This window comes from Giraffa tippelskirchi, chromosome 6 (genome assembly GCF_054371585.1).
Source record: "Giraffa tippelskirchi isolate mGirTip1 chromosome 6, T2T-mGirTip1v1.2.pri, whole genome shotgun sequence".
Classification (NCBI taxonomy): Eukaryota; Metazoa; Chordata; class Mammalia; order Artiodactyla; family Giraffidae; genus Giraffa; species Giraffa tippelskirchi.
Window position 1 is genome coordinate 27,128,734 of NC_137280.1, and position 14,721 is coordinate 27,143,454.

At 31.8% G+C, this 14,721-nt stretch overlaps 1 protein-coding gene across 4 annotated transcripts in view; it reads right to left on the reverse strand.

Annotated features, from left to right (window-relative positions):
* Window positions 1-2,244: 2,244 nt before the first annotated feature.
* CSMD3 (CUB and Sushi multiple domains 3) overlaps window positions 2,245-14,721 on the reverse strand; it is a 1,311,921-nt gene continuing 1,299,444 nt past the window's right edge. For 3 of the 4 annotated variants that reach the window (XM_081504396.1, XM_081504395.1, XM_081504394.1), the window contains 3 exons: window positions 13,697-13,784; window positions 10,599-10,734; window positions 6,681-6,938 (listed from right to left, as the gene is read on the reverse strand). In XM_081504396.1, coding sequence (XP_081360522.1) covers window positions 6,779-6,938; window positions 10,599-10,734; window positions 13,697-13,784 — 384 coding nt within the window. In that variant the 3' untranslated portion in view covers window positions 6,681-6,778. Of the gene's footprint in view, window positions 2,479-6,025; window positions 6,123-6,680; window positions 6,939-10,598; window positions 10,735-13,696; window positions 13,785-14,721 lie in introns of those variants that run through there. The other variant, XM_081504393.1, reaches the window with a different exon arrangement.

The following is a 14,721-nucleotide window of genomic DNA, read 5'->3' on the forward strand; positions in this document are numbered from 1 at the left end:
ACAGAAGAAAAAGGATCTACAAAATCAACTAACAATCAACCAATCAATCAATCAACAATTAAGAAAATGACAATAGGAACATATACATCAATAATTACTTTAAACGTAAATGGATTACATGCTCCAACCAACAGACCCAGACTGACTGATGGATACAAAAAGAAGACCCATATATGTGCTATCTACAAGAAACCCACTTCAGACCTCAACACACATATAAACTGAAAGTGAGAGGATGGAAAAATATATTCCATGCAAATGGGAAGCAAAAGAAAGCTGAAGTAACAATCTTCATATCAGACAAAATAGACCTTATTAAAAGGCAATGCTCTTGCACTGTTGGTGGGAATGCGAACTGATACTGCCACTATGGAAGACAGTATGGAAATTCCTTAAAAAACTAGGAATAAAACCAGGATATGACCCAGCAATCCCACTCCTAGGCATATACCCTGAGGAAACCAAAATTGAAAGAGACACATGTATCCCACTGTTCACTGCAGCACTACTTACAATAGCTAGAACATGGAAGCAACCTAGATGTCCATCGACAGATGAATGGATAAAGATGTTGTGGTACATATACATAAGGAAATATCACTCAGCCATAAAATGGAATACATTTGAGTCAATTCTGATGAGGTGAATGAACCTAGAACCTATTATACAGAGTGAAGCAAGTCAGAAAGTCAAAGATAGATATCGCTTTCCAACGCACAGATACAGAATCTAGAAAAACGGTACTGAGGAATTTATTTACAGGGCAGCAGTGGAGAAACAGACATAGAGAATAGACTTATGGACATGGGGAGGGGGACGAGAGGGTAAGATGTATGGAAAGAGTAACATGGAAACTTATATTACCATATGTAAAATAGGTAGCCAATGGGAATTTGCTGTATGGCTCAGGAAACACAAAGAGGGGCTCTGTATCAACCTAGAGGGGTCGGATGAGGAGGGAGAGGAAGGGAGGTTCAAAAGGGAGGGGATATATGTATACTTATGGCTGATCCATGTTGAGGTTTGACAGAAAACAACAAAATTCTGTAAAGCTATTATCCCTCAATAAAAAATTAAAAATAAACTTTTATAATGTTATTAACATATATGTCTTCCTGGACAAAAGTCAAATGAAAAGATTGCAATTGTTCACACTCCTGATAATTGTGACTATTTGTATTTTATTTCTTTGCTTCAAAACGTTTATGTTTATATTTGGAATAAACAGAAAAATGGAAAGAGAAAACAGTGGTAAGAAAGAGTGGCTTTTATTTTAAAAAACTGAAATCTTCATATCATTAACTCTGAACATAATTTTGAATAATTACTTATAAATGCATGGTAATTTCTAATGCAATCCCAGATCAGTGAATATTTATGCTGCTTACATGTTGGTAACTAGTGATATATTTTTCATCATACACAAATAGTTCATAATGTGAAAAGCACATGTCAAGTACTTCTCTCTTGATTATTTCCCTTACTAGGTGAAAGAAATACTGATTTCACTTACTTAATAATAGTATATCTTTAAATGTAAATTTGATTTTTGTCTTGTATGATTTCTGTTGAAATTATACATGCTTTTTTGTCAATAAACTTCAAATGACATTTTATAAAGCTTCAATAAAGATTCCTAGGAAAACATACACTGATAAAATAAAAAGTAAAGAGAAATTCATCATTGATATTGTGAATAGCTTCTGGCCATTTCGTCAAGAAATGTCCAAGTTTTCCATTATATTAAATTGACTTAATATGGAGTCTTCAATTAACTCCATCAAATTCTGAATATTCTGAAGACAAATATTGATGCCATATAACCCATATTACCTTTATACTCCTTAATCTTACCCAGTAGGCTAGTCAAAGATTTGCTTTTAATGCCATAGAAGTCAATTTTAACAGAAAGAGTGAAAGCTTATAGAAATGAACATAGTTACCACATAGAATTATTATGTAACTTCTTCTATGTATACTTTAGAAAAATTATTAATAGTTTGACAAAACTTTAAGTTACCTCAAGATAAGATCAATGTGCTTCTTATATTCATCCACTAGACATTATACTTCATACTAGAGTAGCATGTGAATATTTAATGTTAGAAAATATCTGCTGTGTTAATACATTAATTAATGACATCTTGCTATTTATACTTAGTCTTTCCTATTAGGGATTTCTTCTTAGAAATGTTTCTTCTTTATGTTGCTATTTGGTAACTAAAGTCCAACTCAAGCCCTTAATTTTCATTGCCAATCACTCAAGAGAAAGTTTTATTCCCTGTACCATCACAATGTACTTTCTGTAAATTCCAATCTCTAAAGCAGGGTTCTAAACCTGGTATGCAAGTAGAATTCAAAAAATGTGTAAACACAGGTGGGAAAATGCCATACCTTCATCTTCACTTTTCTTCTCATTAAAATATAGTATTTTCTTCAGTGAAAACCTGGGTAAAAATAATCTCTGACTTTTTTCACCTATAAAAATCACAGATATTTTATGTCATGTTAAATATTATGAATATATCAAAATATTGCTTATGATACTCTTAAAATTACAGAAATTATAAGCCCCACTACTTACTTAATGTATCAGTAGAGAAGCATATTAATATTTCTATATAAGTGTATATTCATATATATGTATGTTAGTATACATTTACTAGAATATTTGAAAATATTTTAAAATTATTTTATTATCATTAATTTCCTTTACATTTCATCTTATGTATTTACAATCTTTGTTCAAAAATGGGTGCCATAAACTAGAAAAGTCTTGGTTTAAAAGTAAAGTGATTAGGGGTACTTGCTCTATAATAGCAGTGTTAATTGGCTTACTGGGATTACAAAGCAATCAGGTGACATTTTCCAGGTAACACATTTCTTTCTAATAAGTTCCTTCAGGAGACACAAAATCTTAACTAAATGATATAAAGAAAATACTTACAAATTGGTTTACTTTAATTCATACTGTGCAGGTGGGTCTATATTTTTCTCTATGTCTATGTATCTCATTGATCCTGTCAAAGCATTTGGGATTATCCCTATTTTCATAGGTGTGCCAATACTTATAAGCAGGATTTGGATCTTATGAGAGTTTAAGCACAGATTTCTTGTTTCTTGTTTGCAATGCAACTTATAGCTATGAATTTGAATGTGTAGAATATACTTCTTTTTTCAGGACTAATAAAATTACTACACATGGGAACTTATTAAAAGTTGGGAAAGTATCTAGCAGGTGTTCACTAGCTCTATTGCTTTGTATACTAAAGAATGAAATCTAATGTCCAGTGGCTGTTCTACTCTCCAGTAACTTTTAAATCTGCTTTAAAGTACTTTAGAATATCAAGCTCATGAAAGTAATGAAAGAAAGATATTTCTCAGATTTTTACACATGTACATCTTTTGAGATCCTTATTCCCTTTCCTCCAAAGTCATCCTAAAAAAAAAAAAAGAGAGAAAGAAGCAAATAAATATTTCTTTCAGCCAAGTTTCAAACTGCTCATTTTTAATTATTTCCTAGACTTATGAGCTTCTATAATTTTATAGAGGTTCTTTTTCACCTTCCTTTATCAATGTCTATTTTACCTTTATAGATATTTATAGATTAGTGCTTTGACAGGAAATATATTCTCTCATTCTCTCTAGGAGACTCTCATATAGATATTTTTATTGACTGCTTTAGCTAATGTTATTGCTTTTTTTTTTTTCTCTCACATAAGTGAAAAGGACAGGTAAAATAAATCTGACCTTTGGTTTATGCCCACAATCATTGTCATTAGATTCCATTATCAAGAGATCTTCAGTAGGACCTATGGCTTTAATGTTCTTAAATATAAGGGACACTCAAGAAGGCTCTTTTAAGTTACTTCCTTAATTGAAATCTAATAACAGAGTAGAACTGAAATGTTCTGATCAAAAAAGAAAAAAAAATTCTATGTACATTTACTAAATTATCAAGCTATACTTTTTAAGTATCTCACAATTGTTAATTATACTTCAATAGAGCTAGGAAAAGATAAAAATAAAATTACTTCCACTAAAATTGCTGCTAACTTTTGAGGAGGTTAAAAGAATAAACAGAAAATTTAAAAAATGAGAATTAATAATAAAAAGGCTAAAAAGGATAAGACGTGTAAAAGAGGAAAGGATGCTAAGAAAAGCATCAATAGAAATAAAAATTTAAAAGTTGAAAAATAAAAAGGGAGAAAAAGAAAACACAGGGAAGAATAAACACGACAAATAACAACAAGAGAAAATGCAGAAGATATGAAGTGAATTAAAGGTGGAGATAATACAGTTAATAAAGTTAAAATAGAAACTACAATATATCAAGAAGCAATTATTTCAAAAATAAAAGCATAATACACAGTGATAGACTTGTAAAGACTGGAGATTCAGGTCTTGACATATAAAGACAATGTGTTCTGCAAAAAAGAGTTATCTAATAAAATTGAATTTCAATAACTTGTGATTTGAACTTTATAGAAATGATAAATCTCTTGAGTACAAAACTTTACATGTTTCATCCTGGAAAGATAGATTTGTTTGTGAATATTAGTTTAATGTAGCAATTCAAAAGGTTATTGGGTTGACACCTAGGAAGCATGCTTAACATAAGTATCTCTAAGAAATTTACTATAGAAATACTAGAAATCAGTTATATCTAATTTTAAATAGTATGTATTATTAAAATATTGACACTTAAGGTAAATTCTAAGATGAGGTTTTTATGATACTCTTATGTTTACTGTGAATCTGTTTACTTTTAAGAGTGTTATACTTGGGAACTACAGAACATGAAAAAAATACCCATATTTCATTATTATGTTGTGAACTAAGTATATGCAGTTTCAGAACTTTATTATATCACCAAATAAAGAAGGGCTGCTCATTCCTTTTACTAACCAGTACAATGACAGGCAATTTTGAAAAGAATACACATTTTACAAAAGCAATTATCCACTTTTATTTTGTTTACATTGCACTGAAAATTTACATCATACTTTTACAAAGTTTTTTTTTCATAAAAATATACTTCTTTACAAAAGTGTATGCATTAATATAAGAGGAGTAGCCAGTTGCAGAAGAAACATTGTTTAAACAAGATCTTAAATGTATTAACCTTAACATTAATGAATGAATCATTGTTATTGCAGTCATTTGAATAAACAAGAATAAATAACTGATGGAATAAAATTTAAAACAGCATCCTGTCAGTAGAGTACAATGTTGAGAAAATTATATGAATTTCCAAAACAATGTATCTCAAAGTGGTTTACAAGAAATTCACTACATGTTGTAGAGATAGATCCAAGCAGCGCTCCGGGTGCAATGATTTCTCGTAGGCACTCTGTCTCATGATACAAAAAGTCGAGACTGTTTACAACTTTATCCATATTTGAAAGGGACAACAATGAAGTGTTCACACTGGGTACATAATTTATTCAATGAAGTAAAACATGCTATTAAAGGAAGACTATGACCTATTAAATCAAAATGCTGGCGTTACTGTGATACAGTTGTAAATAACTTGCAAATACATACCTTAATGACTATGAAAGAAACCTGTCATATCTGGAAGCTGCTTCTTAAGATCAAGAGAATAGAAATTTTTAAATATATAAAAATTTGGTAAATCCACAACTTTAGGAAATAAATTTATATTGGTGATTTGAAAGTAATTTTACTTTTAGTCATTTTGATTTAGGCAATGCTCCAAAATATGTGTTTAACTCACTGTTAACTAAAAAGTTTAACAAGCTTATACTTCTAACTCATTGTTAGATAAAAGTTCAAAGCAATATTAAATAAATTTGAAGACTCAGCTGGAAGGAAAAATAGATAAATTATGAACTAAATAAGTAGATTGATAGGTTCTATTTGGTCTTGCAAAAATATTAGAAAGAATGGTAAGTTTGGTATCTCAGATAACTGCAAAATCATGATTATTATAGACAGTTTTTGCCAGCTAAAGTGGTTTCTGAGGGACAAAAAAGATTGAAGCAAGGAGTTAAACACTTACCCCATGGCTCACTGAATAATATTGGTTACAACATAATGAGGGAAATCAGGAAGATAGCATGATGATCTTTCCATTTGCAGAAACTATGACAACCAGTCTAAAAAAAGATAGCAATATGATACTGAAGAACAAAAACCAGAAAGCATCAAATCAGAGTGGGCAATCTTATCTCACCTGTTGCATAAATTAGCTAATAAACATTTCAGGGCATGACACAATCTGAAATAACCAGGGAAATGAAGAAAACAATGACTCAATTAATAGGAAGAAACAGCTGATAGAGTGGTGTGAAATACAGACTTACGGGCATGATACAGCTCATGACAGTTAAAGAGAAGTCAGTGATCTATTGACTCTTGTAAGTATAGCTCTTATTTTCTACCCTATATCATTTTTTTTTTAAACCCAGTCCCTCTAATATAGTTTATAAAGCACAGAAATACTGATAGTGGATGCTCCTCCAATATATGCAAATAAGTTTATGTTTTAGAATAATCTCCTTTTTAAAAAAAGCAAATAAACTGTGAGTAAGCACTCTTGGAGTGCAGCCAAATTTCTGTAAAATTCTCCATGGTAAACATGAAGAAGAATTATGGTCCAGTTTATGAAAAAACACTCTTCTCTATCATTCCACAGGAAAAGGTGACCCAGCAAGTCCTGATAAGTGTGCTTTAATTTGTTTATCAGTGAACTAAATGTGCACTGTTTTGTGTGTCGATTTCCAAGCTTCTGAAGAAGGCCAAAGCTGCCATGTTATACCATCGTACAGACTGTGTTCAAGTTGGGATCGAACCGTACTGCCTTCCCTTCCACTGACTTTGCATTGGTGTCATACATGGGATTTTCAAAAGCTGCTTGGCCATTGTTATTTTCATGAACTGAACATCCTGTATACTGGGTTTTGGGTGCAGTCCTGTTGATGAGAACACTAATTAGTTATACGTTAACTTTCTTTTAGAAACAGCAGAATAGGGCTCAAACACAATATATCAATACTTGAGTTATCACTGTTAATGGATAATATAACTTGAAAATATTGAGAAACCACAATTCATCAAATTTGAATAATTTACCTGTCACTTTTAAATCATGAGTGGCTTTTATTATTTACATACAATATATATTTATAAACAGTACCAATATGAGTAATATAAGTATAAATAAATATTATGGCTATTTTTATAAATTTTCTTATGAGATAATGTTATTATCAATGATCATGTAAATTATAGCTAAATTATGATGATGATGAATTCAAATCTCATTGCTATTCATTCCTCAAGTATTGAACATCCATTACATGCTAGGCATGACCCTAGGCATTGGATATATAATTTTTCTTTTTTACAAAAACATACAAACTTATCACTCTCATATTACATGGATAGCAATGAATAAATTAAATAAACAAGAAAAATGAAACAAAATAATGAAAGTTGTTTTGCTGAAAAGGAAAATGATTGATATGACCAGAAGTAACTGGGAGCCATGATAGGAGAGGTAAAAAAGAAAATAAGGAAGTAAAATTTAACTTGAGACTTGAATGACAATAAGGAGTTCATTCTGCAGTAGTAAGAAGGGAGTTCCAAGGAAAGCAGACATCTAATGCTGACACCTAGTTTTGGAAAGTGCTGAGAGTATCCCAGAAACATATATACTCAATTGGCTTAAAATTATATACATTAGAACAAGTAAACTCAAAATCTCAAAGACAAAATGACTAACTACACTGATATTTCATGTCATGAAAATAGATTCCAGAGTTCCTGATAACTGAATATTTGTGTTAATATATTTATACGTTAATATATATACATGTGTGTTAATAAAACACATGGAATCTAAGCTGGCTGGTATAAGTTGCTCATTTTGAATCCCTCCTTTATTTTATGTCTTATTTTTGACTAATGTTTATTTCTGGTTTCTCTTTCCCACATCCTACTGCATAATTTGCTGACATTTGTAAATCAAATGATAAAAAATCAAATTACAAAAAAAATCATTTGTAAATCAAATTATAATTTTATTTGTAAATCAAATGATTAAAGGCATACTTGAGTTTGAGCAAACTCTGGGACATAGTGAAAGACAGGGAAGCCTGGTGTACTGCAGTCCATAGGGTGGCAAATGTTGGACAAAACTTGGGGACTGAACAACAGCAACAAAGGCATACTTACCCCTACTTGTTCCTCAAACCTAATTCCTAAAAAGGCTTTAAAATAATTCTCTTTTGCTTATAACAAATAACACAAAATTTCAACTACCTATTTTATTATAATTTGTATTTGCTGCTCTGTGATTATACTATCCTTTGCACATTTTCTGAATTTTTCTCTGTATTAAAAATTGTCAGGGATTTGTATGATAACATTTAAAAAAAATCTCTCTAAAATTGCTTTCAATAGCATCATCTATATATATATATATACATACATATAGTTATATAATATTAATTACATTGCTTACAACTTGCTCTTGCAAGGTGCATAATTCTATTCAATCATATTCATCTCTCTTTTTTAAACTAGATTCACAATAAAAACAGAAGCAACATCATTTCCTTCTAATTAGGTAAGGATCAGAAAGATGTAAAAGATTTGTTTCTGCAAATATTAAGCAACAGCTTTAAGGAAAATAATATCAAACTTTAGAAAAGTTTATACCATCAATAAAAATTAACATAAAACTAATCAATGTTCTAAACATAAGAGCAAGATCTACAAAATTCTTAGCAGAAAACACATAGGTAAACCTTCATGACCCTGCATTTGGCAATGGTCTCTTAAGTATAATACTAAGAGCAAAGTAACAAAAGAAAAAAGAAATAAATTGGACTTCATCAAAATGAAAAGTTTGGTATATCAAAGGATACTATCAAGAAACTGTAACTACAACCCACAGAAAGAGAAATATTTGCAAATCATATATCTGAAAGGGTCTAGTATCCAGAATATATGGAAAATTCTTATACCTCAAAAATAAGACAAATGAGCCAATTTCAAAAATGGGCAAAGAATTTGAATAGGTATTTCTTCAAAGAATGTAGACAAATGACTAACAGACACATGAAAAACGCCCAATATTATTAGTAATTAGGGAAATTCAGATCAATATCACAATGAAATACCACTTCACTAGGATGGTTAAATGAAGGATTACCATATAATCCAAGAATTTCATTCTTGAATGCATACTCAAAAAACTGAAACAGGCGTCTGAACAAAACTTGTACACAAATGTGTACAGCAGCACTGTTCACAATAGCCCAAACACAGGAATAATCCAAATATCCATCAACTGATGAATGGACATATTTAAACACAACATATTCAAACATACAATGGAATGTTATTCAGCCTCATAGTCAATAATATGTAGATGTGTAGTATGATATGGATAAACTTGAAAACACTATATTATATTTAAGAAGTCAGATACAAAATGTCACATATTGTATGATTCCATATATATAGAATATCCAGAAGGTGAACCAAAGTAGTTGCCTGGGACAGGGGTAGGAGGAGTAGGGAGAGACTGCTTAGTGGGTACAGTTTCCTTTTAGGCTGATTGTTCTGTGACATTGTGAGTATACTAAATGTCACTGAATTGTATATCTACAATGGTTTAAATTATTTTATGTGTATTTTACCACAATAATAAAAAATGATTAGCATAGCTTGCTTTATAAATAAATTTAGTGATGATTTGTATCATTAATAACATCTGACAAGGCCTGAACAACTGATAATACACAACTGTTACAAATTTGCATAATATTAAATAAATCATTCTTAGATAATACAGACTGGCATTTATAATAATGACATTAGTTTTGATAAAAAGACATTTAGGTATTCATTTAGTTATCTTGTTACCAGCATACTTTCTTCTTCTTTTTTTTTTGCCTTTTTTTTTCCCTTAATAAGAGATGGTCTCAAATAATGGATTAACTGCATTGTAAAGCTCTTCATCAAGATGTTGTAATGGACGTAGCAAAGAGGAGTCAACTGATAATCTATACAGTCATATGTGACATATGTAACAAATATAACATACTAACTGCATCATCTTCTAAAAGCAACAGACGATAAATGAGAGGACTAGAAGATTTTATCATCCGTCTGCTTGGGTAAAACCTGTCCGTACTGTCATGTAAACTAAGAGGTTTAAATATAAACTTCCTCCTTTTTTCCCAAAGAAATATGGCAGCAGATATCACCTCTTCAATTTAAACCTTAACTTAGATTTTGTATCTCCATAGTTTCAGCATGGATAATGTAAAAATAACTTATACAATTAGTTACATTCCAGAAAACTGACAGACAAAAAGGAGGAGGGATCAAGTTGAATGCTTGCACGACTCAACAGAGCAATTTTAGTTGTGTGTATATTGGGGTGATGGGATGATGGGCAGAGGAAATAATGGTTTTAACAAACTGTGGTTATATTTGGTATAACAATCCAGAAAAAAAAACAAAAACAAAAAACAGAAGTTAGAATTTGAACTGGAGAGTAAAAAGAACATGAAATATAGATTTGGGAAACATTTTATACTTAACATCAATAAACTTACCTTTGTTTATAGAGATAAAATCCAAATCCTGCAAATATAAGTGCAAAAAAAGGCACCAGAATAGCAATGGCCACGGAACTACTATTTGTACCATGAGGTTGATTTGAAGAATTTGAGCCTTCTGACATATTCAGTCCTTTAAAAGAAAAAAATAACATACGAATACAAAATTAGGTCTCTCTTGTCAACTTGATTATTTTTATAAACCAATTAATTTATTCCTTGTTCAAGATATTTATCTACTTGGAAATACAATAATAATTCACAAAACTCCTTCATTTCCACACAATTTTACACAATGCCTTCTATGTATATTTTTCCAGGAAAAGATACAGAATTAAAAATAAGCAGAGTCTCTGAACTTGAGTTAGTAACAACTGTAGGAAGAATACAGAGCCACAAAATAAGTGTATATATGAAGCATGAATTAATGTTAGGCATATCTGTATGGAAAGGATATGTGGTAGGAATAGGAGGCTAACATGATAAACTCTCTGAAAAGGCATAAATATTATTCTAAAGCGGTCAAACTTTCCACCCGCCTACAGTGAGGAATAGCTGAAGATGCGCAGGGGAAAAAACAGCTCAGTGATAAAATACAAAATTTTAAACAGTGACTAGGATGAGATGGACTTGAGAGAGTCTGGTCTGAAAGTAGGAGTAGTTTGGAGACATCCCAGATCAAAATGGAAATTAAGAAGGGAACTATAGCACTAGGAAGAGCATAAAAAGATAGATTTCCGGAAACATTTTGTATTTCAAATGAACAGAAGTTATTTGTGTGGATGAAGGATGAAGGGTGTAAGAAGGCATAGGATTTAGGAGTGTTCTACTTGGGACTGAGTAAATGGTTATGACATTATTAGCATAGCTAAGAGATGAGAAAAATGAGATTTGTCAATATGTTGGCACAGGGACTATGGAAGAGAAATAAATAGCAAGCTGTTATTTCAGAAAGAAATAATATCTTTTTCTTTTTAATAGGTTCTGTTTTAGACATGCAGTGCTTGAGATGCTTTGGGGAATATAATGTGAAAAAATCTTGTATTCAATTACACGACTGTGACAATGTACTATATTAGTGAATGTCTTCTACTGATTTTAAAACTAACAATTGTGGCAAGACATTATCTGAAATGACATCTCCTTATTATTGTTCATTTGGGGAAAGCCAATGTACTTTTTTGATAAATATTCAACTAAATCAAATATTCAACTAAGTCATGCTTTATTGACTATGCCAAAGCCTTTGACTGTGTGGATCACAGCAAATTGTGGAAAATTCTTCAAGAGATGGGAATACCAGACCACCTGATCTGCCTCCTGAGAAACAGTTAGAACTGGACATGGAACAACAGACTGGTTCTAAATAGAAAAAGGAGTACGTCAAGGCTGTATATTGTTACCCTGCTTATTTAACTTATATGCAGAGTATATCATGCAAAATGCTGAGCTGGATGAAGCACAAGCTGGAATCAAGATTGCTGGGAGAAATACCAGTAACCTCAGATATGCAGATAACACCTTATGGTAGAAAGTGAAGAAGAACTAAAGAGCCTCTTGATGAAAGTGAAAGAGGAGAGCGAAAAAGTTGGCTTAAAACCCAACATTCAGAAAATGAAGATTATGGCATCTGGTACTATCACTTTAGGGCAAATAGATGGGGACACAATGGAAACAGTGAGAGACTTTATTTTTTGGGCTCCATAATCACTGCAGATGGTGACTGTAGCCATGAAATTAAAAGTCACTTGCTCCTTGGAAGAAAAGTTATGACAAACCCAGACGGCATATTAAAAAGCAGAGACACTACTTTGCCAACAAAGGTCCATCTAGTCAGAGCTATTGTTTTTCCAGTGGTCATGTATGGATGTGAGAGTTGAACTATAAAGAAAGCTGAGCACTGAAGAATTGATGCTTCTGAACTGTGATGTTGTAGAAGACTCTTGAGAGTCCATTGGACTGCAAGGAGATCAATCCAAAAGGAATCTAGCCCTGAATATTCATTGGAAGGACTGATGCTGAAGCTGAAACTCCAATACTTTGGCCACCTGATGTGAAGAACTGACTCCTTGGAAAAGACCCTGATACTGGGAAAGATTGAAGGCAGGAGGAGAAGAGGACGACAGAGGATGAGATAGGTGGATGGCATCACCAACTCAATGGACGTGAATTTGAGTAAACTCCGGGAACTAGTGATGGACAGGGAAGCCTGGTATGCTCGTGTCCATGGGGTCTCAAAGAGCGGACATAACTGAGAGACTCAACTGAACTGAAGTCATACCCTAGTCCAGATTAAAAATATTAGTACCATTTTATATTTAAATATTCCAGGGACTCAGAAAACTTACATAAAAGTTCAAAGCAATGGAATTTTAAAGATAAACATCAAGGAATAGTTTTTAGACATGGATTTACTCTTTATGCATTGCTACCACAATGTAATAATGAGAGACAGTATACTTTAGGAAAATTATACACCAAAAGCTATGTTAATAAATACATTCAAACGAGACTATTAAATGTTTAGACACATTTGAGATGAGTTGGAAATAAAAATGACAAAACCCTGTGCCTCCCAGCACAGAAAATTTACATATCTGAATAGCACAAAGCCCCCTAAATGGTTCATTCCTCAAAGTAATTTTCCCTTTCCAGATTCTATGAGTTTCTCAAAGTGTCACTACATTTGTTTTTTGTTTGTTTGTTTGTTTGTTTGTTTTGGGTGGGCAGCAAGAAAATTGCAAAGATATTCAAATGGAAGATAAATAATACAATTCTCATAAGATTATTCACAGTTTAAAATTTTATTTCAAATCTTTATCATTTTTCTCCTGTTTACTTGCTTGAGGGAAAGGCAGTTTGTCATGTTTATTAGATATATGATGAAAAACTAAACACTGTATGGAGTTGGAACACAGAGAACCAATATTTTAAAGAATGCAATTATTTAAAAGGCTATCGAGTGTATCAATGTATAGTCCTGACAATGCAAAATTCAAAATGCATTGTGTGCCTAATGTACAGAATCCATTGTATTTTCTTATGATATCTTGAGTAATAAAGAAAGTACATGAAAATGAAAATGACTACATTACCTAGTCTTTGTAGTCCAAATTGCCCATAATCTTTACCCTGAATAAATCCTTGAAATACATAAGTAGCTCCATCAGGCTCAGCGGAGACCTAAAAATATTTATAAGTTTGATTAAACCTGAAAGCTGGCCACAGATATATTTTCCCAGTCTTAGAAAATATTCAGGTTTACTATGAAATGAATATTATGCACAATTCCTTCCTCCATATCTTCTTCTGTATAAAACAGAACATCATGCAAATTTACCATCATTAAAAATAAAATGAAAAGTTTCATCTTTAATTATGATACTGGAAATAAGAGGGATTAGCTATTAATATAATGATACAAATTTATAGATTTCTTTTAGGTGAAGAAACTGATTGTCAAGAAAAAGACCAAGGATATGATAAAAGAGAATGAGGCAAATAGTCAATTAAAAATTAAAATATAATAATACTGCACTTTGTAGATTCGATTACTGTTCAGCATTCAGGCACCAATTCTCTCCCTTCCCATCAACCTTCATGAGAAGTGTATTCGTTCTTCCTCAGTGAGTTGAATTTGGTCCTGTGACTTGCTCTGGCCAATGGAATGTGGGTGGAATTGACAATAAGTCAGTTCCAAGCCTAGGCCTTAAGAGGTATGTTTCCCATTATAAGTGAAAGAAACCATATAATCCATGGTCACAAAAGACTAGGGATTGTATGATTTCATAAATATGAAAGCCTAGAACAGTGAAATCTAGAGACAGAAAATAGAATTGTGGTTGCTTGGATTTGGAGGAGAAAGGAGGGGTGGATGAGTTGGGCAATAGGTAAAGTATATGGTTTCTTTTTGAGGTGATGGAAATATTCTAAAATCAACTGTGGTGATGGTTACACATCTGTAAATATACTAAGAACTACTGAACTGTACATATTAAATGAGTTAATTGTAGGGTATATGATTTATATCTCAATAGGACTGTTAAAATAAGGGGGACATATTTCCACTTTGCCCCTCAGAGTTTCAGGCCTTTGGCAAGAGAAGGACATGTTCCCGGCA